This window comes from Phodopus roborovskii, unplaced genomic scaffold, assembly GCF_943737965.1.
Source record: "Phodopus roborovskii unplaced genomic scaffold, PHOROB, whole genome shotgun sequence".
NCBI classification, from domain to species: Eukaryota; Metazoa; Chordata; class Mammalia; order Rodentia; family Cricetidae; genus Phodopus; species Phodopus roborovskii.
In genome coordinates, this window is record NW_026126416.1 from 24967566 (window position 1) to 24992731 (window position 25166).

At 42.8% G+C, this 25166-nt stretch overlaps 2 protein-coding genes across 3 annotated transcripts in view; both read right to left on the minus strand.

Annotated features, from left to right (window-relative positions):
- The window catches only part of Mertk (MER proto-oncogene, tyrosine kinase), a 100471-nt gene that overhangs the window by 35325 nt on the left and 39980 nt on the right, over positions 1-25166 (minus strand). For both annotated transcript variants that reach the window (XM_051183424.1, XM_051183425.1), the window contains exons 5-8: positions 22004-22090; positions 20256-20371; positions 10958-11141; positions 3174-3325 (exon numbers count right to left, since the gene is read on the minus strand). In XM_051183424.1, the coding sequence (XP_051039381.1) occupies positions 3174-3325; positions 10958-11141; positions 20256-20371; positions 22004-22090 (539 nt within the window). The remainder of the gene's footprint in view (positions 1-3173; positions 3326-10957; positions 11142-20255; positions 20372-22003; positions 22091-25166) is intronic.
- Positions 1-25166, minus strand: part of Bcl2l11 (BCL2 like 11) — a 641641-nt gene that overhangs the window by 4315 nt on the left and 612160 nt on the right. The window lies entirely within an intron of this gene.

Below are 25166 nucleotides of genomic sequence, written 5' to 3' on the forward strand. Positions count from 1 at the left end.
AAGGAATCCTTAGGTGTACTTGGTTCCATATTGTGTGTGTATGTGTGTGTGTGTGTACATGGGTGTGTGTTTGGTGGTTCTGGGGACTGAGTCCTAGTGCACGAAAGGCAAGCAAGCACCTTATTACTAAGCTATATACCCAAAGTCCAATCACATTGTTTCAAGACCACAATAATCTCTGTTGAGACTCCCATCTGATCTAAAATCTCTACCCACTACAAACACAGATTAAACCAGCATTAGAGCTATAATCCCCACTCAGAGGTACATTCTCGAGCTGGTTTAGATGGTACAGCAGGTTCCACATACTGGGCCCATAGCACCACAGATGCCTGCAAAGCAAGGACAAGGCCCCGTGTTCAGACAGTGCACAGATGGACAAGACTCCAGCCTGAACGAGGATGCACTGGTACTTGCCCCTGACCTTTGGACTTTGAGCTCTGATTTGGAAGGCAAGAAAAATAAAGGAAAAAAATGGTAAAAATTTTCCACCTAGGTATAAGGAATATCTAAGCAGCAAAGACCAGAAGCTTCTTTATCCAGTTGCCCACACCATTCTCACTGCAGAGGGCACCATTCTGAAGAGTACCGGGAACACAGAGCACAGCCTAGCATGGCTGGCGACCCCCCACAGCAGACCACTCAGCTACTGTATTCACAACATTTCCAACAGCATCATCCTTCACCCTCCTCAGCTCAAGAGGGCCTCACTAGAAGAGTGGCTTTCACCCATGCCAGAGGCAGAAGGGCTGACCGGGCATTGGTTGGCTTGTAGAGAACCCAGAAGCCTGCCATTGGCAGTCACTATTTTCTGCCAAAAAGGAAACACGAAATTTGAGCAGGGCAATGGTGGTGCACACCTTTAATCCCAGCACTCAAGAAGCAGAAGCAGGCAGATCTCTGTGAGATTGAGGCCAGCCTGGTCTACAGAGTGAGTTCCAGGATAGCCAGAGCCCTTACACAGAGAAACCCTGTCTCTATAAACCAAAAGAAAAAAGAAACATGAAATCCCTACTGTTGGACATAGTGACTTAAGGGTCACTAGATGACAAAGTCCATCCTCAGTGTCACTAAAACAAAGCACCCAGAGAGTTCTTCCCAGAAAGCTCTGAAATCACACAAATACAAACCCAACTCATTTCAGCTGACAGTCAGACATTTCAGAAGTGTCCCACTTCCTGCCTTACAGAAGAAGAAGGAGCTAAAGTGCAAATGTAAGGACAGCTATGAGACAGCGACACTTTCTCAGCTGTGGCCTTTCAAGATGAAGAGAGTCTTGGAAATGAAGTGACATATGCCCAGGTCATAGAGAACATCACTTCAGCCTGGCTGGGCCCTCTGGGACTTCTTCAGCATTCCCTCTTTGCTTCCAGGTTCAAGTCATGAGACAGAAGCATAATTGCAACAGAGAATGTTCTCAAAGTAACGTGACCAACTTGGCCTGTTATTGTCACAAAGTACAGTGTGGGTGCAATGCAAATGACCTCATGACTGGATGACTTGACATCTGCAAGGAGGTAAGCTACTGAAAGGTCACAGCCTGAACTGTGCCCATATTGTTCTCACTGCAGAGAGGACTCGTCTGAACAAAGGGCAATGAGAATGCAGGGCATGGCCGGGTGTGAGTGGCACTTGGTGCATTAGGCTCAGGCCAAGTCATTCATAAAGGCTTCACCACTGCTCTTGGAATGCTGCAGCTCAATAAGTCCCCTCTAGGAAAGAAGCCTTCATCTGGACAGAAGGAATAGCTCTTTAAACACACCGGTGTGCTTTAGAGCACATAGGGATCTGCTGGTATCTTCTGCCAACAGAGAAAGATGAAATTCCTACTGAACTGGACGATCACCAAACTCTTCTGTCCTACACTAAGCATTCACCACTGTGGACAAATGCTACACCATCTAAACCAGTCACAATCTTAATTCAGCCCACGGGGAAACTCAGTTGCCTTTGAGACACCTGGGACAAATGTCTTGGAACAAGAGTAGGGGATGAGAGGTTTCTCATGTAGGATCATTATGGATGCTTGGTTACCATTCACATGATGTAGAGCAACGTGGATGTCTAAGCCCTGGTCTTTTTCTTCCATCCCATACCTACTATTCTCAGCAGCCTGTTTTCTTGCAGAAAAGAAAGAGAACAAATCCCAATTGTCCTTAGAAAAAAAAGCATTTTTTATAAACACTGAACGGCATGAAGTTGGAAAGGATGGGAACAAAGGTTGGAGCAAGGCTGTAGCCATCCCTCTCTCTTGCCAACAAGTGTTGTGATGTCCCAGATACATAAAATAAAGAGGCTTAACTTGGGTTATCCCAACAGGGTCAGATGGAACAGAGATATGATGACTCCAGAGGCATAATTTCCATGACCACAGTAAAGGAAGGTAAGGAGGAGTCAATCTTGTCAGTGACACTAGTATAACCACCTTCTCTAGTCTGATTTCTGTTGCTGTGATAAACACTGTGGCCAAAACACTGTGGCTTTCACTTCCAGGTCACAAGCCATCATTGAGGGAAGTCAGGGCAGGAATTAAAGCAGAAACCATGGAGGATGCTGCTCAGTGGCTTGTTTCTTGGCTTGTGCTCAGGTAGTTGTTTTCTTGTACAGTCTAGGACCACCTGCCTAGGGATGGTGCTGCCCACAGTGGGCTGGGTCTTTCCACAGATAGAGGATTGCTGAACCTCCCACCACCACCACCCCTTTTCTGGAGGCTTTACTCTTTGCTATTCTCTATGAAGCTAAGAATGTTCCACGTCAATCTTATTTAGAAAAGAACCTTCAGAAATTTCCACAAGGCTATGAATTGCCAGGATGCTAAGCCCTGCAGCCCTCTGACTGCAAGCTATGATTGCTGAATAGTCCATAGTATACTCTTCCTATAATAGCCTAAATTCTCTGAAGACAAGAGACACATGATAACATGGGCTAATAAATACCTATTTGCTGCCGATAAATTACTGAAGAGTGAGTGGGGTAGTGAGAAAACGCCCCAAGGCTCCTTAGAATGTTCTGTTTAGTCGTCTCTATTTTTTACTACATTGCTCGTGTCCCATTGGAAGGTACCTTGCCTTGCTCAATCATAAACAGTCCCCACAAAACGAAAGCTTCTGAAACAGAATGCAATCGGCAAGTCAAAAGGAAATGACTAAGTGTGCTTTAGGGTGTAGACTTACGGAGGTCTCCGAACTCTCCCACATGTGAGATATCCTGTAGCCCACCAGTTCCCCATCCTGCCGCTTAATTGGAGGCTTCATCCATTTGATGTCCACGCTGTTGGCAGATTCGTTCAGAAACACAGTGACATTTAAAGGTGCTACAGATGGAGCTACAAAAGAAAGAGAGGAAGATGAAGAGCTACCAGGAAATACCACATAGGTTTATTTTCTTCTTGGTTATCGAGTGTTTGCGTTTCAAATGTTCTATGAAAGACCCAGACTTACAATACATTTTTATCCATTTTTTTTTCAATTAAGGACTATCGAAATGCCACAAGAGTTTTGTGTACCCATTTTACATTGTGATGGGTTTAAAAACAGAGCTTCATGCACATAGGGCAAGCACCTCATCAGCTAAGCTGCATCCCTGGCTGTTGTGTTAAATTTTTACAAGAGTTTTGGGATGCTAACTCCTCAAGATTCATTTGCTATTTTAGCAATGTTATAAACACCCAGGGTAGTCTGGGAAGGAGGAGGCTGTTGCTCATGGGTTCTTCCCGTAGACAGCTGGGCCATTGGAAATGAAGAGGGCTGAATGAAGACAAACTTTGTGGCTCTGGGATGGAAAGTCAGGGAATGCTGGTGAGTTCAGGGGCAGGTTACTGGTCTGCACAGAGATACCCAGTTAGTAAGTCTGAAGTGACTGTATAGTCATCTCTCAGTATCTTCAAGTGATCCCTATAGGTACTGGAGCTTCCAGGTGTCACAGACCTATGTGCCCCCGCCTGCTTTAAGTCATCTTTGGATTATTTATAAAACCTAACACAATGCAAATGTTATAAAAGTATCTCTTATATGTTGGGCAGCAGTGGCTCACGAGGCAGGCAGTGGCAGGTGGATCTCTGAGTTTGAGGCCAGCCTAGTCTACAGAGTGAGTTCTAGGACAGCCAGGTCTGTCCTAGAGAAACGCTACCTTGAAACAAAACAAAACAAAGAAGCTGTTATACTTCATTGTTTAGAGAATGATGACAAGGGGGATAAAGCCCTTCCATTTTCAGTATGGATGCAACTGATTTTCAAATGGTTTTCATCCTCAGCTTCATGAATTTTGAGGACGCTGGGCCTGCAGATAAACAGAGCCAAGTATGTGTGGTGTGTGCACACAAACAGTAATTTAGGAAACAAGACTACTATGACAATCCTTTAAGACTGAGGATCTCAGTAGGTAAACCAGACTGGCCTCAAACTCACCAAGATACACCTGCCTCTGTCTTCCGAATCCTGGGATTAAAATCATGCACCACCATAGTGCTACCACACCTGACTTTTTGACTAAGTATTTCATTTCCAACAATTTAATCTACATAAGGAATTGCACTCATCATAACATCAAAAAAGGAGTAAATGCAGTACTGAGGTGCTGTGGGTTATGTTCATTGTTAATAAAACGCTGACTGATAGCCAGACAAAAAGTATAGGCGGAGCAAACAGACTAAGGATGCTGGAGGAAAGAAGGGTGGAGTCAGGGAGATGCCAGTCAGCTGCCGGGGGAACAAGACATGCTAGAGGACAGGTAAAGCCACAAACCACATGGCAAAATGTAGCTTAATAGAAATGGGTTAAATATGAGAGCTAGTTAGTAATAAGCCTGGGCTATCAGCCAAGTATTTACAATTAATATAAGCCTCTGTGTGGGAGTGGCTCCTGGGGCGGGAAAACTTTGTCTATACTCAGGCAGCAATTATAACATAAACTTGAATACATTTCCCAGTGGAAAAGTTATTATGTGGCTACTGAAGGAGTTAGGTACACTAAGTATAGTGATATGAAGAAACTCAACAACAATAGCAAAAAAAAAAAAAAACAAAACAAAAAAACAACATTATAACAATGGGATCCAGGAAATGGCTAAACAGTATGTATTAATCCATTTTAAAATGTGTGTATATGGTACATATGCACGTGTGTGTGTGTGTGTGTGTGTGTGTGTGTGTGTGTGTGTGTGCGCGCACATATGTGTATGCATATGGAGGCTAGAGGTCAACTTGGGTGTCATCTTTTAGGAGCTGCCCATCTTGCATTTTTCTGTTTGTTTTGAGACAGGATCTTTCACTAGGACTTGGGGTTTGACAATTAGTCTAGGCTGGATGGCCAAGCCCAGGGATCAGCTTGTTTCTGCTTCCTGAGTGCCAGGATTATATGTGCACATCACCATGTTTACCTTGTCATGTGAGTGCTAGGGACTGAACACAGCAAACTCTACCAATAGAGCTATCTTACCAACTCCCATATTAATCTGTTTTACAAATTTTAAAAAAATCACGTTTTATGTATGGAATAAATAACATCAATATGAATAGTATATACTGAACCATTGCCTGTAATTGTAGAGACTAAATTATATATTATATATTAAATTATATATATTTTGAAGGGAAAATAATAACAAAATAAGATATCCTGACCCGACCTTCTTCATTTCTGCTGCATCCTCAGGCAGGACTCTTCCTTCTTTCTTTTCCCCTTCCTGAGACAGGGTTTCTCTGTGTAGTCCTGGCTGTCCTTGAACCTGCTTCTGCTTCTCAAATGCTGGGATTGAAGGCATGTGCCACCACTGCCAGGCATGGACTCTTGAAGTCTTAGCAAATGCCATCTAGCTAAGACTCTGCCAGTGAAATCACTTACACACTTTCAGATCTGCTGTAGAATTTGTGAGTAAGTATAGGCAATGAAGCAGGTCTTTCTGTCTGTCTCTTCTGAAATCACTTTCAATGATCCACTGCCCAGGGGTGGGGGTGGGGTTAAAAGATATAAACTCACAAGGCAAAAGATATCAACCACAGAGATGTGAACACTGAAAAAGAGATAGCCGATTTCCCACTAAGAACCATAGAGAAGTTCAGAGGTTGAGGGCCCAGGCACTAAATGAGGCTAAGATTCACAAGCCTTTGAATATGAAGTGGATCGTCCTTGAGGTACCTCTGCCCCATTCCTCAACACTTGGCAAATTCTTCCCCAGATATCCACAGGAGACAAGGTGGTTTATTCTGAGTTGAAAGCTGTAGGCATTAGGGCACAAATGCATTAGAGATATGGCAAGAAGCCTGACTGAAGACCAGAGGAGGAAGTACAAATTTGTTCCCCATGGGAAGAGGATTCTTCTGCCACCTTGACCTATTTCTTACATCAGTACCATGCAAGACATTAGACTTCTCTTCTTTTGGATGTATTTGTTGAGGAAAGAAAAGCAAGAGAAATCTGAAACAGACCCTTGGGCCATCATCCAATCAACAGACAGTGAAGCCTGTAAGTCCCACCCACGTGAAGCCTCACCCACCCAAAGTCCCACCCACATTCACAGAGTTCTATTCAAACTGTGGCTCTTCACTCTTCAGAGAGGAAAGACAGGTCATCAGGAACATCAGGGAACAAATGCACACAGGACAGTCTGCCCCTCACCCCAGGGTGATGGGGTGGAAGGGTGAGGGTTGGAGGTAGGGAATGGGGGTGGGGCAGGGAACATTTGTTGGCCACCAAGTGAATGGAAATTAAAACAAAACAAAACAGTAATTAATATGTACAAAGAGAAGCAAAGGAAACTAAAGGAAAAGTAGCCAATGAAAAAGAAAACTTGAATTTAGAAACATGATTAGCAAAATAATATTTAATAAAAGAACTGGGAAAAATATAAATACTCAAGAAGTTAGACTAAAAAGGCAAAAAAATATATGTCTTTTAGAGAAAGAAAATCATGAAAGGAATCAAAGAAGTTCCTGAAATGTCTCAAGGAAAACAAACAAAGCAGAAACATTCAAAAGAAAAATATGCAAGTGAAAGCTTAAGGCTGGAGGACTTGGCCTTCTAGACTAAAGGGTCACTAAAAACCCACAGTGATGTCTGACACACATTCACAGCCTATCACAGCACCAAGACCAAAGAAAAAAAGACCTTCAAAAAAAAAAAAAAAAAAAAAAAAAAAAAAAAAAACAGTTCATGCAGAAAATCTCCCACAGCAACCAAAACAACAGACAGACAAACACCCTCAGAAATAAATAATATTTTGAGGAGGGGAAGGTCTCTAACTTAATAGTCTATATTCAAAAAAAAGACTAACCAAGTACAAGGCATAGAAGTCCTTGCAGTTTTGTTACCTCTGCAGGTACTCTCTTGGGAAGCTACTTAAGAATGTGTTCAGCCCAGTGAGATGGTTCACTTCAGCACATAAAGATGCTCTCTGTAATAAGTAAAGATGCTCTTGGCCAAGCCTGATGACCTGAACTTAACCCTCAGAACCCACTGGAAGGAACAAACTTACTCCTGCAAGTTGTCTTCTGACCTCAACACATATGCACAGGTCTGCACACACACACACACACACACACACACACACACACACACACACACACAAACAAATAAATAAATGAGTGCCATGAAAATTGGGGTGATGACTCCAAGGCATCTGAGGTCAGGCCTTACATAAGGCTAAGGACAGTGCTAACTCCCATCAATCAGACTGGAAACCCTTATGACTCAAGGTCATTGGCCAGATCACACAGAATGGTCTTGTCTCCACAGTAGTTAATAACATTGCTATTCTGAGCAATGCTGTGGTGATAGGGGATGACCTTCTGTATATATGTTTCTCTTATTGGTGGATGATTAAAACACTGTTTGGCTAATAGAGGCAGGAAGATATGCTGGACTAGGAGAGAATTCTGGGAAAGGTAGGCAGAAAGAGGCCGTGAGAGATGCCATGTAGTGGAGGAAGGAGTAACAGGTCCAGACCCTTCTTCGGTAAGTTAAGACCTCATGGGAATACTTAGGTTAATAGAAATAGCTTAATAATTAAGACAAAGCTAGCCAATAAGAAGGCCTAGCCACAGCCAACAGTTTAATAATTAATATAGCATCTTTGTGTGTTCATTTGGGGTTGAAGCAGAGGGACCTGGCAGGAAAGAAATACTGGCAACACTGTGGTCTTGTTCAACAAATCTTAAAAGCAATACCCAACCAGAAATTGTTTCCCATTGGCTCACCTGTCTCCTAAAATAAAGATTACTATTTAGAGGAAATTCTTCCAACAAGATAGAATTCCCATGGTACTACCAAACTGTGCTAGTCATGAAAAGATTATCCATACTAGGTGTCCTAGCTAGGGTTATTATTGCTGTGAGGAAGCATCATAACCAAAAGTAAGTTGGGGAGGAAAGGGTTTTATTTGGTTTACACTTCCATATCATAGTCCATCATTGAAGGAAGTCAGGACAGGAACTCAAACAAGGTTGCGAGAGACCTGGTGGCAGGACCTAAAGCAGAGCCATGAAGGAATGCTACTTACTGGCTTGCTCATCATGGCTTGCTCAGCCTGCTTTCTTATGGAACCCATTGATCACCAATTAAGAAAATGCCCTGCAGGCTTGCCTACAGCCTGATCTTATGGGGGTGTTTTCTTAATTGATGGTTCCTCCCCTTAGATGACTTTATCAAATTGACATGAAACTAGCCAGTACACTACGATACTAAGAAACCACCCCAGATAGATATTAGAATAATCAATTATCCTAACTATATTGTATGTGATCTAAAAGTTTATGTGGTGATATATTGTTTATGATTTAATAACACTACTGGAGATCAAAATGCAAAGCCAGCCATAGTCACAGAGTCAGCCAATGGTGACACACATCTTTAATCCCAGCAGCCACACTAGCTAGTCATAGAGACCAGGCAGTGGTGGTTCAAGGCCACACTGAGCTGCTACATGAAATCGATCCACTCTAAAAAAGAAACAGCTCACACAAAGGTGATCCTAGCACTTGGGATCACACACCTTTAATCCCAGGACTAGGAAGGTGGAGACAGGAATGATATGGCTGCAGGTAGAAATGAATATAAGGCATAATGTGGGAGGAGACAGAAACTCAGGATTGCCGTCTGAGGCTTGGTGGAGAGCAGTGCAGTCAGCATTGTACTCTGAGGACTCATGGAGACAGAATCATCCATTTCATTCTGAGGTAGAGATAAGAGCTAGTGGCCTGGCTGCTTTGCTTTTCTGATCTTTATCTTGAACCCCAATATCAGCTTCTCCTGGGTTTTTATTATTCGTGTTACAAGTTTAGGCATGAAATACATAAGAAGAAGAAAAGAATCACAGCATTAGAGATAAAGACTAGTTAGGATTATAACAGGTTAGGTAAGATTACTAAGAACAAAATAAGATTATTAAGAACAAGGTTAAGATTACTGATGAGGAGAGAAAAGGGGGAGGTATTAGCAGAGCATTATTGAATTATGGGAATTCTAATGGTCTGTTGTGCACATAGCTGAAATCCTTAACAAAGAGGAGAGGTAAAAAGTGCAAAAATGTATGAGGAGTGGCAACGTGTAGCTCAGTGATAGAGTGTTGTATAATACATAACATGTCCTAGATTCGATCTCCAATACTGTGAGGGCAAGAAGGTAGCCCGGATTTTCTCAAATGTGATACAAACTATAAACACAAGATGCAAGAAGTCCAGTGACCTTCAAGCACAAAGAATATCAGTCAAATGAAGCATAATTGTTAAATTGTTCAAAATCAGCACTAAGGGGAGAAATGGAAACAAATACATCTTACACAAGTGAAAACCAAAATCAAGTTTACCATCAGTGTTACATGGGAAAGGAAAGCGAGAAAGGAAACAGTGGACCATGATATTACACTAAAAGGAAAAACAGGAACTCTCCTCCCTGCCTCTTAAAAAACAAACAAACAAACAAAAAAAAAAAAAAACCTAAAAACTATTTACTCTTTTGCTACTATAATAAATATCACCACCAAAGCAACTTGGCAGAGGGAAGGGTTTCTCGTATCTTACAATTTCAGGTCTCAAACCGTTGTAGAGGGACATGAAGGTAGGAACTTATAGCAGGTACCTCCAGTAGAAACCATGGAGGAATGAACCACTGCTTGCTGCTTTGATCTCTGGCTAAGGCAGGAGGGTCTCTAAGAGTTCGAGGCCAGCCTGGACTACCTAACAAGTTCAAGGCCAGCCAAGACCACATAGTGAGACCAAGTCTCAAACAAACAAACAACCTAACTAGGATACCCTCCAGACAGCTGTGAAGTCAGAATTTTATTTAACTAAAAAATGACATTTTCAAACTGGGTGTGGAGGTGCACATCTTTAATCCCAGCATTCAGGAGGCAGAGGCAGGTGGATCTCTGTGAGTTCAAGGCCAGCCTGGTTCACAAAGCAAGTTCCAGGAAATTGAGGACTATTACACAGAGAAACCCTGCCTTGAAAAACAAAACAAGAAAGACCCCCACCTTCCCACCACCCTTGGGTTGCCTGCTATAAATAATAACTTTGTGCATTACATGTTAATTGAAAATACTACTGGCTCTAAGAATGGTGCCATTAGCAAGGCAGGAGTGGCACACACCTTTAATCCCAGCATTTGGGAGGCAGAGGCAGGTGGATCTCAGTGAGTTCGAGGCCAGCCTGGTCTACAGAGTGAGTTCTAGGATAACCAAGACTGTTACACAGAGAAACCCTGTCTCAAAAAAAAAAAAAAAAAAAAAAGTGCCACCATCTTCCCAAGTAAAATAAATTTTTATACACACACACACAGAACAGATAAGGCTTTTTTTTCCCTAAGCCTCTTAAATTACTAAGAAACTACTTTCTTTCCTATCGTATTGGCCACCCCACTAAATGCACCAAACAGAGTGTACATAACATCAGCTCCTGGGAAAAGCTTTCCTGATCACACATCATTGGGGGGGGGGGGAAATGTTCACTGTGTATCTCAGAAATTACCTCCTTCTGTTGTGCTGGCCAGAATCCAAGGGCTTACTGCAGACCAGCCAATTTCGTTCCCACAGGACACACCGATGCTGTAATTAGCCAGAGCTTGCAGCTGCTGGATTTCATACAGATGTGGCGAAGCTGAGGTATTAAAAATCATGACTGAGCCATTACTCAGCAAGCCGGCTTCCTTGACCTGAATGAACAGTACAGATGTGGACCGGCATTAGTAAGGTGGGGGGAATGTCAGACTCGGGCACACAAGTGTTGGATGCACGTGGGACTTCCTCTGTGCTGGAGGAAGGACATGTTTTCATTCAGGACACACACACACAATTTCCCATCAGCATTACTTGTGTTACTCATGTCACTCCGGCAACAAGTGAAGCCCTCAGGAAAATGCCTACACTGTGCAGTTTCACTGTGGCTGGCAACAGATAGATAGTTACTGCGATAATTACATTATTAATACATTAATAATTATAACTCAACACTGTACTCAAATGGAAAATTGCCCCTCTCCTCCCAGACCCACTTGAATTCTCAATCTATTCTTTTGTTTCATAGTCTCTGGCCCTTTAAATAATTTCCAGATTTCATTTTAGACGATGGATTTCTTGACCTTTGTTATCATTAGTTTTATGATAACATGAAAAGCGAGCACAAACTATCATTCCAGCATACTTTTTAGTACTTCCTAAGGAGTGACATGCTTGTGTTTTTTTCAGAACATGTATCACTCACCACATACATCCGACACTATACCAATGGCTTTGCTGAGATATGGCTCTTCTTATGTACCTTATCATGATTTGGGGCTGGAGGGATGGCTCAGCAGTTAAGATCATTCACTGGCTGCTCTTTCAGAAGACCTATGTTCAATTCGCAGCACCCATGTGCTTGTGAGCTAGCAGAGGTGGGTTCTGGGAAATGAATTAAAGGCCTCTGAAAGAGCAGGAAGCATTCTTAATCACTGAGCAATCTCTCCAGTCCCCTTTTAAAGCTTTTTATTAGCATATGCTAATTATACATAATAATGGGTTTCATTATAACATTTTCAGACATGTCTATGTGTTTTGATTATATTCAATCCCCATTACATTCTCTTGTTCCCTCCACCCCCTTCCCTTCCTCATTCTGCTCTCCCTTCTGTTATGCCTTTTTTTTTTTTTTTTTTTTTTTTTTTTGGTTTTTCAAGACAGGGTTTCTCTGTAGCTTTGGAGCCTGCCCTGGAACTCATTCTGTAGACAAGGTTGGCCTCGAACTCACAGAGATCTGCCTGCCTCTGCTGGGATTAAAGGCTTGTGCCAACACCATCCAGCCTGTTATGTCTTTTTCTTTTTTTCTTTTATGTGTACTAATGTTTTGCCGGCATGGATGTATGGATGTGTGTGCACCATACACAAGGCAGCGGTCAGAAAAAGGCACCATATCCTCTGGAACTAGGGTTTCAAGCAGTTCTGAGCCTTCATGCGGGTATTGGGACCCCAACCTGGCTCACAGCAAAAATAAATAATGTTCTGAGCTATCATACAGCACTGTCATGGCTTTTTCTTTTCTTCTTTCTTCTTTCTTTCTTTTTTTTTAAATATGTGTGTGAAATGATTCAATGATTGTTTACAGGAACATGGGTGAGGGGCTAGTTACAGAGCCATGAGCACCTTACCAGTGGCTACACTACTGGAAAAAGAGTCCCTCCCTCCCCAGGCAATCAACTACTTACATAGCCTCAAGGAGGAAGCTGCTCCCTGTTAGCAATTATTAACTGCCTATCTATTCTCAGGAAGGAAGAAGGACTTGTAAGCACCTCCCCACTCCATGACAAAATGTTGCTGGGCCAGGGTTTGTGCAGGTCTTATGTAGGGGACCATAGCTACAGAATTAGAGTGCAATGACCTTATCATGTTGAGAGAACCACTGAACCACATTTTAAATTTCCAACATTATGGCGAAGTGGTGGTAGTGGTTCACACCTTTAATCCCAGCACTGGAGAGGCAGAGACAGTCAGATCTCTGTGAGTTCGAGGCCAGCCTGGTCTGCAGGGCAAGTTCCAGGACAGGCTCCAAAGCTACACAGGGAAATCCTGTCTCAAAAAACAAAACAAAACAAACAAACAAAAAAACCTTTTCAGCATTATGCCCTGTTCCAGGTAGGACCTTCTGTATTAGCCAGGGTTCTTAAGAAGAACAGGACTGACAGAATATACGTAAAGGAATTTTATCAGAATGGCTTACAGGTGGTAGTCTAGATAGTCCAACAATGGCTGTCTACCAATGGAAGGTCCAAGAATCCAGTAATAATTCACTTCATGAGGCTGGATGTCTCATCCAGCTTTCAGTATATGCTAGAATCCAAAAGAAGTAGACTCCAATGCCAGTGAAGGCTTGGACTTACAGGTGAGATTGAGAGCAAGGAGGCAGAGAAAACTTCCTTCTCCCACGCCCTAGATATGGGGGTGGCCCAGATTAAAGGTGGGTCTTACCACCTCAAAAGATCCGCACTAAAAGTGGGTCTTCCCACTTCAAATGATTTAATTAGAAAAAGACCCTGCCCAGCTGTTTGGGTTCAATTAATTCCAGATATGGTCAAGCTGACAACCAAGAATATCATCACAACTCTCTTTTTTTTGCTATTTTTAAAATTTTCTCCCCACTCCCCTTCCCTCCTCCCCTTTCTCCTTTCATTCTCCTCCTGCCCCTCACACTCCCAATTTACTCAGGAGATCGTGTCTTTATCCCCTTCCTAGGTGGATCCATGTATGTCTCTCTTAGAGTCCTCTTTGTCACCTACGTTCTTTGGGGTTGTGGCCTGTAGGCTGGTTGTCCCTTGCTTTATGTCTAATATCCACTTATGAGTGAGTACATATTATATTTGTCTGTCTGGGTCTGGGTTACCTCACTCGGGGCTTTTTTTTTTTTTTCCTAGTTCTGTCTATTTGCCTGCAAATTTCAAAATGCCATTTTTTTTTTAACTGCTGAATAGTATTCCATTGTGTAAATTGTACCAGATTTTATTTATCCATTCTTCAGTGAGGGGCACCTAGGTTGATTCCAGGTTCCGGCTTTTACAAATAATGCTGCTATGAACATAGTTGGGCAAATGTCCTTGTGGTGTGAATGTGCATCCTTTGGGTCTATTCCCAAAAGTGGTATTGTTGGATCTTGAGGTAGACTGATTCCCAATTTTATGAGAAACCACCATACTGATTTCCAAAGTGGTTGTACCATGGAGGAGTCAGAGTTTTTGATCTTGGCCATTTTGACAGGTATAAGATGGTATCTCGGAAACGTTTTGATTTCATTTCTCTGATGACTCAGGATGTTGAGCATTTCCTTAAGTGTCTTTCAGTCATTTGAGATTCCTCTGTTGAGAGGTCTCTGTTTAGATCTGTCCCCCATTTTTTTTTAATTGGATTATTTGGTCTTCTGATGTCTACTTTCTTGAGTTCTTTGTATATTCTGGAGATGGTCCTCTGTCAGATGTGGGGTTGGTGAAGACCCTTTCCCTTTCTGTAGGGAGCTGTTTTTGCCTTGTTGACAGTGTCCTTTGCAACTTTACAGACACTGCTCAGTTTCAGGAGTTCCCATGTTTTCAATGTTGCTCTCAGGTCACACCCTCTTTCTGTCTTCTTGTTTCTTCCCAGTTGGAAACCCTGGTCACGCTCGCTGACTTCCGAAATAGTAAGTAGGTCTTGAAGAAAGTCAAAGTCTTCCTCAAGAGACTCAAGATTCTGAGGCAATTGGAAAATTCTTGCAGCAGTTTACATTTAGGAGGAAACTGAGGTTTTGAGGTGCAGACTATGTTGCGGGAAGATGCTGTCACCCTTGATTTGCTGCATTCCTTTCCTTCTGGGCAAGGCCAGTTCCATAAACTTACACTCTTCCAGCTTTTTCTATGTCTCCAATCTCGTTCTCAGGCTGTTTGATGGAAGGATACACATCTACAAACACGGCCTCAGGAACCCCCAGAGCCTCAGTCTGTCCCAGCCCAGAGCCTCGGTCTGTCCCAGCCACACTGGTTTCCATGTCACACCTGCCTTAGTGTGTCATGTTGACAAAGCTAGTGTACAACTGCTGGCTTTGCTTTCTTTTAAAGGTTTGTGATCTGTTGGGTTTTGGTCAGAGTTGGGGGCTGAACTGCAGGCCTACGCATGCACTAGGCAATTGCCTGCTTTGAGCTACATACACCTCCGAGCCTCCTCAACGTTTCTATTTTGAGAGTCTTAATAAGTAACCCCAACCGTGAGCAAACTTGCATTCATTCCCCCTTCTCAGTCTCCAAGTAGGTTAGAGTGCACTGGAACTAGCAGTCGCCATGCCCAGCAAAAATCTGTCTGCTGTGGAATAATCCTTCTGTACGCTGTGCAAATATATGTCGCTGTGATTGGTTTAGCAAACAAGCTGACTGGCCAATAGCTGAACAGAATAAAGTTAGGCAGGACAGCCAAACTGAGAACGCTGGGATGAGGGAGGGCGGCATGAGAAGGCCGCCAGCCACCGAAGAGCAGGACGTGTAGAAAATGAGGTAATAAGCCACGAGCCATGTGCAAAGCACAGATAAGAAACATGGATTAATTTAAATGTAAGACTTAGGTAGTGACAAGCCTGAGCTATCGGCCAAGTATCTGCAATTAATATTAAGTCTCCAAGTCAGTTATTTGGGAGCAGGCAATAGGGACAGGAGAACTCCACCTGCATCTTATTCTGCAACATGAAGATCCCTGTGCTTGCCTTGAGTTGCTTTAGGAGTGTTGAGTAGTCCTTTGTGCCTATCTTTCTCCACTCTAATAGAGACTCAACCTCAAGAGCCTGCACAGTTGACATATGTTTGGGGGGAAGCTGGGAAACACAGGAAAGGATGGTTTCTATCTCATCCAGTACACCTTTCTCTAAGGTCCTTAAAATGTTTATTTCCTCATCTTTACCACCCTACCCCCCCAAAAAAAACAAAAACAAAAACAAAAAACCTCCATAGTTGCCTCCACAACTGCCCACCAGATGTATGTTCACAGAGCAAGGGAATCTCAGCAAAAATCTAGTCCTTGGCCAGACTCCCCCCTGTCCCCTCACACATTCCTCCTCTTGGGAATGGGTTATGGGGGGGGAGGGTTGGAAATGGTTTCTCTAGTGCATGTATGTATAAAATAAAATAACAGACATAACAGTAGGGGGTAAAACAGAAGCAACCAAAAGCAATTTGGAGGAAAAAAATCTATAATACAAAAAAATGAATTCTCCTTAATAAGGGAGGTGCAGTTAAGGTCATGGACATCGTGTTGTTATGTCAGGATAGATGTGTTTGCAGCTGAGCACAAAGACCATAAATAGACTTTCTGGAACACTTTGTAATCCCCTGGGGGATACCATGAGGGTGGTGTGGAACCCAAGTTCCACCTCTGACTCAGACCTTATGGGTGACAGGAAGGTACCAGCTGGCCTGAGAAGCCACCACTTCAAGAAAAAGGGGCCATGTGCTTATCTTGGGGGTGGCTTGTTGGCAGAAATTACTTTTTGTTCTTTCATATTAAACTATGTACTGACTTCCTGGTGACCGACTACTAATACTAAGGTGGAGAAAACCTTTGGCTCTCTGCCCCAATCCCATTTCCGGAACCCTGTGTGAGCATTTACAGGCAGGTTTTTGGGAAAGTAGAGAATTTCTAAAATTGTCCTCCTCTGTGGACCCTGGGGTAAAGAAAAGAGGGCGTAAAATGGCAAGAAGCATGTGAAGGAGTTAAAAATAGAAATGGAGCAAAGATAGAAACCACAGTCAGGATCAAAGGAAGTGAAAGGGTGTGTCCCAATAATGTGCAACCCAAATGCCATCCACTTGAGTTACCAAGTCAAAGTTTAAAATGGTGATGAACTACAATCCTTATTTGGTCCTTTCAGGAAGGGGACACCCTGCATACTTATGGGAGATGTCATTCTGTAAATATGTTTCTCTTATTGGTTAATGAATAAAGCACTGTTGGCCAATAGGAAGGCAAGATAGGTGGGATTAGGAGATAAGGAGGATTCTGGGAGATGTAGAAGGAAAGTCAAGATGTAGAGATTTGAGAAAGAAGAGGTCTGGACCCTCTCTCCAGTAAGATAAGACCACGTGGAAACACTTAGATTGATAGAAATGGGTTAATATTTAAGACAGAGCTAGCCAATAAGAAATGCTAGTAACAGGCCAACAGCTTTATACCTAATAGAGCATCTGTATGTGTTATTTGGGGCTGATGCAGCTCTGGGAGCAGGCTGGCGGGAAAACTGTTCGTAACAGCATACAACTTCTAGACTCCTGGCAGGGCTTCCATAGGAAACAAATGGTACTCTATTAAGTATGAAGTTCAGAAAAATAAAAACCAGGTTTCACTATAGGCGAATATTAGGATGGCCTGTGTCATTAAACTGGCTTTCCTGTGTCATTTGCTCATCTAACGATTCCCCAGAGATGAAAGGGAGAAGGGAGGCTGAGCTAGATGGTGGCTTGAGTGTAGAATGACTTCATGTGGCACCACACGGTCCAAAGTGGGTGAGAGGAACCTATCATGTGTCTGCCCTGGGATGCTTTTTCATACAGACCACAACTATGCAAAGCCACAGCAAAGTGAGACAGAACAGTCAAGCTGGTCCTTGATTCTTCATCTACTAAAGTGACCTGGTGCTTTCAGACATCTGGCTGTCTCACCCCACCTAACATCTACCCTGAGACCCACTCTCTCAGCATGGTGATAGGAGTAGCAGTTCTCTCTCAAGTCTCCCTGAAGCTCGCCATTCTCATGAGAAAAGGTATACCACACCCTCTTCGGCTCCTCAGTTTAGCAACTTGAACTCAATGCCTTTCAGAAGGCGATCCGTAACTTGAGCTACATCTATAAGAATAAATATCAACACTCATTTCTCCACTATACTTTACAATAGGAGCCCTGAACTCACACAGATAAAAACTGACAGAATTAAAGGGAGCAAAGTTAAAAAATAAGACTTGAGACCCTGACCCCTCACTCACAGTTATGGATATTAAGGCTAGACAGAAGATCAACAGGCATACAAGACAAAGACAACGAACCCAAGTAGGCTGAGTTGTTCCACACAGAAGACTCCTGACAGCTGGTTTACACCATCTCCAGTCTTTGACAGTCTCCAAGGTGGGACACTTGCTGTGTCATTAAACAGGCCTTAATAGATTCTAAGTAACTGGAATCAGGCTAAGCATTTTCTAATGGAACATTAAAAACACACAAAGAGGTTGAGGAGATGGTTCCGTGGGTAAGATCATTCACTGCACAGGCTTGGACGCCCAACTTCAAGTCAGCAGAACCACTTAAGAGGCTCAATGCGACTGCACACAGACTCTTGTGGCCCCAGTGCCGTGGGAGTAGAGGCAGGAGGACCTCTGGGCCTTGCTGACTACCAGCCTCACTCCAGGTTTCAGTGAGAGATGCTGTCTTGAAAGAATAAGCGGGAAGTGATAGGACAGGACACCAGACAGCCTCCTCTGGCCTCCACACATGCAAGGGTGCATGTATCTGCATACATACATGTGTGTACACCACAAAACACATAAAAGGATAATCAAAAACATTAGAAGTGTGGGTTTTAAACACATCCCTAAATAATCAAAAGAAATCACAAGGAAAAAGACAAAACAAAAACAAGCAAGAGAACCTTTGCGATGAATGAAAAACACAACAAAACAAAAATCTTGTGGGGCTACAGCTAAAGCCATGCTTACAGGGAGATGGACTCCACAGATGTGCAGCACAAATGCCCATATTAAATTCTTCTCAGGCTTGGTGGCACATGCCTGCAATGCCCAGCGCTTTGGAAGCAGAAACAGGAAGAGCAAGAGTTCATGGTTATTTATGGCAATAGTGAGTTGAAGGCCAGTATAGATTACACGAGGCTGACTCTGTCTTTAAAAAAATCATTAATCAGTCAATAAGAGGATTTCCTGGTGAGAGATTATAGTCATAAGGGCTACCACTTACAGTTCTGGAGAGATTTACAAATAAAGTTGGGAAGGAATCAAGCAAGGCTGGGAGCTGTAGGTCAAAGACAGATACTATTTTAGAAATAATGCATGGTTTCATTTTCCAGAGAAGGGACACCTGTCAGATAAGAGTAGGAGGCACCAAGAGCAGAGAAATTAATTCCAGTTGGTATGCAAAACATCTGGTTATCAACACAAAATTCTCTGGAAGTCACTTCCCCTAAATTGTGTTAATTTAATGTGTTTGTCTTTTTAACATCTTATTTTATTATTGTTATTACTATTATTGGACACCTTGTATCATGATACACAAGTGGGAGTCAGAGGACAATTTTCAGAACTTAGTTCTTTCCTTCTACAGTGGATTCCAGGGATCAAACTCAGGTTGCCAGGTTTGTATGGCATCTCGCTGGCCTGGTTAATGAGGTTTTAATGAGAAAACCAGATATCCAGGAAACTAAGAATAATTCTGCCCCTGTGCATGACAAAGGACAAGGCAGGATGCACTCATATTGTCTGCAGACAGTCCCCAGGTGACCGGTAACTAGCTTCTACACACTGACCTGACTGTGGAGTTCATACTTCTTTCTAGCTCTGATGATCTTCATGGGCCTGAGTTCTGGTCCTGTCACTCACAGACGAGGTGAGTGTGCTGAGCCCACAGTGCTAGTGTTTTTTAAGCAAGAGATACAATACATATCCACAGAATGCCTTGGCTACGTTCAGTAAATAATAGTGTTATTGCCCATTTCCGTTTTCATGAAAGGAACACTCAAGAGCACAGCTTATATCATGACAAGCTATCGTTTAGGGAGACTCACTCATATTTCTCCCAGCTCTGTTTCATAGCAACTTTAGGTACTGTTAAACAGAGCTAAAGATTCTACAAGGCCAGCAATCCCCAGGTTTCCCCAAGGGACAGTGGCTAATGGGCTTCATTATCAGCACACATGACCCACCTTGGGCTGGTACAATTGTCCTTCATAACACCAGCCCAGAAAGGGCATACTGAAGGTGTGCAGCTGGCCCATGATCACAAATCAGCTCTCATTCAGGGAAAATTTTTGTGGTTATGAAGAATTATCTATGGCCTCATGACCTTTGTCCTTGGAAATATGTTTCTCTCTGGGTCCTGGGACCTAAAGCGGCATTGTGGCCAGCACGTCAGAAACAGCTTATGATAGTCAAGACTGGGTAGGGGAGTGGAGGGGCTGTGAACAGAAGTGGAGGAATACCTTCCATGCCTACCCTGGGGAAGAGGAAGAAAAGCCAGAGAACATCACACAGAACCACACAACCCCTTCCCTCTCCATTCTGGAGATCTACCTGAATGCTGCAGTTCTGAAATGGGGAGTATCCATCAAAACCTGGGACCCAGGAGACCAGGATGCTGTGTGCTGTGCTGCTAAGGATGTGGACTTCAGTTGGTGGAGAGGGGATTGCTATGGAAAAACAGAGACACACACATGCAATCACAATGACAAACCACAGGGGCCACAAAGTATCAAACTAGCAGTTCTAAACCTGAGGGTCTCAAACCACCCTTTCACAGGGTCATTTAAGACCATCAGAAAACACAGATATTTACATTATGATTCATAACAGTAGCGAAATTATAGTTATGAAGTAGCAATGAAAATAATTTTATGGTTGGAGATCATCCTAACATGAGGAACTGTATTGAAGGGTCACAGCACTAGGAAGATTGAGAATCACTGGTTTAGACCAAAGTAGTCTTGGTTGCACTGATATAAGTTTTTAAATAAAGTCAGAAACACAAGTTTGGCCTCATTGCAAGGGAGACTGGGGAGAAGGACCAGAAGTTCAAGGTCATCTTGTCTTAAAATAAACACATAGAAATCCCACAAGCTTTGGAACCAGGATGGAATTTTTAAAGAAATTTTAGGCGAGATTCTGAATGAAGCATAATTTTTAACACTTCCCAGTTTATACATGTTTAAACTCTAAGTTTAAACCTTAGTAAAAGCTCTTTACAAGCCAACACCCACAAGTGGATTTCTGAGATTCCCAACATGCCTTTGAAAACTGTAATAGCGGAATTTGCAGAAAGGAAGGAAGTTATACACTTCCTCCAGGAGTCACTTTTAGTTTTTTTTTTTTTTTTTTTTTTTTTTTTTTTTTTTTTTTGCAATGAACTCTTACAAAATGCCATTTCATATCCTTCATCCAGTTCACTTACTGAAACCAAAATCAAACTTTTATGACTATAACTCCTTCCGGAGTTTTAAATGCCCTTCTCTGCATGCTCAACCTTTAACTTACTATTCAGATCTTGCACCTTTTCCTTGTGTTTCTTTGATTTCCCAAGGATAAGAGAACAGGAACATGAACCCAATATTTATTCTCCACTATCTAAGGATCAGATAGAACATAAAATGTGCTTGTGTTTCTGTGAGTAAGGATGATGATAAAAAGATAAGGCAGAATTTGCTTCCAATTTTCCTTTCCTCCAGGTTGTGGGTTTAATACCTGCTATTACACAGGAGTAGAAGGACAAGGTGATGAACTGTAATGTCTCTACTAACATCTGCCTTTCACTCTGTCAATCAGTTGTCCCCAGTGAGCTTGGTGAAACGCAAGCTCATGGGAGGTGAGATGGAGAGGGAGAGGAGACAGATGGGCATCCCTCTTGTTCTTTGCTCTCAACTCCCAGCTCTGTCTCCCTCTTGAAAGGCTTGGAGCAGGCTCATTTGGCCCAGTGCTCACATCAGGGTCCCTGGTGAGCCCATCTCTGGACTCTTCAAGGGTTAATGAGGACAAGCACGGGGTGGAAGTGGGAAAAGCGAGAAGTAAAGCTTCCAGCTTATTTTCCCCCGTGCTGAGCAGGGCTACACTAGCTAACGCTTAGCAATGATTTATGTGCCAAGTACTGCTATGAGTGCTTTACTTGTATTAAATAATCGAACCTCAAAATGGGTAGGTTGTGTAATTACTCCTCACCCCCTCCCAAACAGCACTGACACCAGAGAGAAGGGACTTGTCCACTGTTACAAAGAAGCAATGAGTACCCCAGACCCCAGGGGACGGTGGAGAGCCCTGGCCTTCCTGCTCACCTTTGATGTTGATCTGCACACCCTTGGACACCGTCAGGCCTTTGTCATTGTGGGCCTCACAGCTGAAGACCGCTGTCTCTGTCAGACCTGGGTTGGAATGACATTTGTAAGATTTGAAGGAGAGAAGGTTGTGCTTGAAATCTGTAGCTTTGCCATCTATTATTTCTTGGTTCATAGCTAAGTATATAAAATTAAATATAGCCTAAAATATAAAGTTAATCTAAAAACTGTGCTAGCTCTAGAAAAACAGTCCTGAGAAGAAACTACAGACACCCAGAGCAAGGTGGCCCTGGACCCTAAGGCAGCTGCTTTCACTCATTCTGTCTCTGAATGTCGAGGTAATGTCATTCAGACTTTTTTCTCTTCCTTTTTTAAGCGGGGTGAGGGTTTGAGTCATGGTCTCTCTATATAGTTATGGCTGTCCTGAAATTCATTCTATAGACCAGGCTGAACTCTGTAGACCAGCTTAAACTCACAGAGATTCACCTGCCTCTGTCTCCTGAGTGCTGAAATTAAAGGTGTGCACCACCACATCCAGCCAGAGTCTAGTTACAAACACAGCAAACATCACACAAGCCCACGCAAGCAATGATGGGGCTCATCAAAGAGATGCAGAAAAGAGTTTCCAAGAAAGTAATGTGGTGGTGAATTCCAACCTAATGCAATAAAGCTTCAAGGCATCTGTATTGGTAAAAATGACATTAAATAAACAGAAGATCACATACAAGTTTCCCACAAAAGCAAACTCCGATAGTCTGTGTAGATTCTCCTTCCTTGAGGAAATTGGTGGAGCATGGCTTGGGAAAGGTGAGGATGATGCTGGCGGATTCAGGACAGAGAAACTGACCACACCCATCCCTGCCAGAATGGTCAAGGCTCATGCCCTCAGTGACTGGTCATGTTGACATAATGTACCCTGGGATGATGGAAATAGCAACTTTACTTCTATGACATTCCTCTTGGAACACAAAAGCTTGTTCTGCTCATATGACAAAATAAATTATCAGACAGCCCAAGCTGTGGGGGCAGCCTACAAAACACCTGACCAGCAGTCCTCAAAATCACCCAGGCCAAAGAAAACAAGGAAAGTTTGACCACGAGGTGCCTAATCACACAGATACAGGTGACTAAGTGCAGTGGAGTGTGGTGTCCTGGATGGGATTCTGGGACAGAAAAGGGACAGGTGTTAAAATCTAATAAAATCTGAATGTTAGATAATAAAATTGTATTAGAATTGGGACATCAATGGCAACCATTCATCACACTAATGTAGAATGTTAATAACAGGGGGACATGCAGATGAGGTATACTGAGATTCTTTGTTCTATCGTAACAGTTTTCTTTAAATTTCATTTTTACTGTGTGTATATGTGTACAGGTGCATATCAGGGAACATATATGGAGGTTTGAGAATACTTTTAGGGGTTGGTTCACTTCTTCTACCTTATTGAAACAGAGTTTTGCTTGTTTCTGCCACTGTGCAGCCTACTCCTGGCTAGCTGGTTCATGGATTTCAGGCAATTCCCTGTCTAGTATCTCATCCTACTCAAGGAGTGCTGGGATTACACATGCGCACTGTGCAATTGCTCCAGCTTTTCCTGGATTACACACGCATGCTGTGCCGTTGATTCAGCCTTTTCTGGATTACACATTCGTGCTATGCTGTTGATTCAGCCTTTTCTGGAGAGTCTGGGAAGTATGGAACTCAGGTTTTCAGCCTTCTGAAGTTAGTGCTTCACTTACTGACCACCCCCAGCGCAATTTCCACAGTGTTACTGAAAAATCTAAACCTACTTCAAAATTTAAAAGTGTTTTTAAAACAAAACACAAACAAACTTATATGCACTCTGTAGCTAGTCTAGAAACTTCTATATCTCTAGGACACAAAAGCAGTATTATAAACTGAAGATAGATGATACATTTTTAAAAATATGTCTGAACTTGCTTTTCCCTAAAAAGCTCATTTTGGGTACTGGAGATGTCTTGGTGGTTAGAGCAAGCATTGCTCTTGCAGATGACCAGAGTTTGGTTCCCAGCACCCATGTCAGGCAGCCCACAACTGCCTGCAACTTCAGTTTTAGAAGAATCTTTAGCTTCTTCAGGCATTTGGATCTCTTGTGCTCACAAACACATATACTCACATATAGCCATACGCATAATTAAAAACAAATAAACATTTAGTTTTCTTTGTTCTACTGGCATAGGGAATTTTCCATTCTGGTATTTGAAAACTCTCAGTTTGTCACTAATGAACTGAGCTTGAAAAATGAAAGGGAGGAAAAAAAAACTGTCAAAGGAGAGGCATCAGTTACTAAGCCTAGAAAAGTTGTCATACCCATTTGGCCAGTACCATGTCAGGAGTAGAGCCAAGTGGTCACTGTGTGGCAGAGGGGTATGTCTGGAGAAGTTGTAAGGGGAAAAAAGGCAACTCTGATTCTCCACCACACCCCGACACACACACACACACACACACACACACACAAACACACACCCCACCCCACACACACCCCCACCCACACACACCCCATCCCCCCACACCACCACGCCCCCCTACACACAGAGACACACAACCACACACCCCACCACACACACTCTACCACCACCACCCACACCCAGAGAGAAGACACACACAGACATACACACACACCACACACACACACACACACACACACACACACACACACACACACACGTTTGCATTCTGATATACAATGCAGGTAAATTCCTGTTATTTTCCACTCAGTTGGAAGGTTCTCCCTGGTGACTGAAGCAAATAACTAGTTCTTTGAAAATGAATATTTATCCCACAGCCCTTACTTGGAATCTATAAAGGATGCGTGTGAATGAATACTCCCCAGAAAGCGGGGTGTCCTTATATCTTACATAGCTTCTCAGAAATTTTGATGTCTACAATACAAAATTTCTCATGGTTTAAACACCTGACTAAAATATCATTGTAGAGACCTTGGAAACAGGCTAGAATCTAGGAGCTTGAGGATACCTACTCCCCATCCCACCCCACCCCCCACCCGCAACATTTTGACAACAACATCACCCACTGAAATCATTCTTCGAAATTTTCCACCATGATTTTTTTATCTTTCCCAGGAAGTTATTCTAATAGTATCCACATATGTGCTTGAAAAATCTTTGAATAATAACC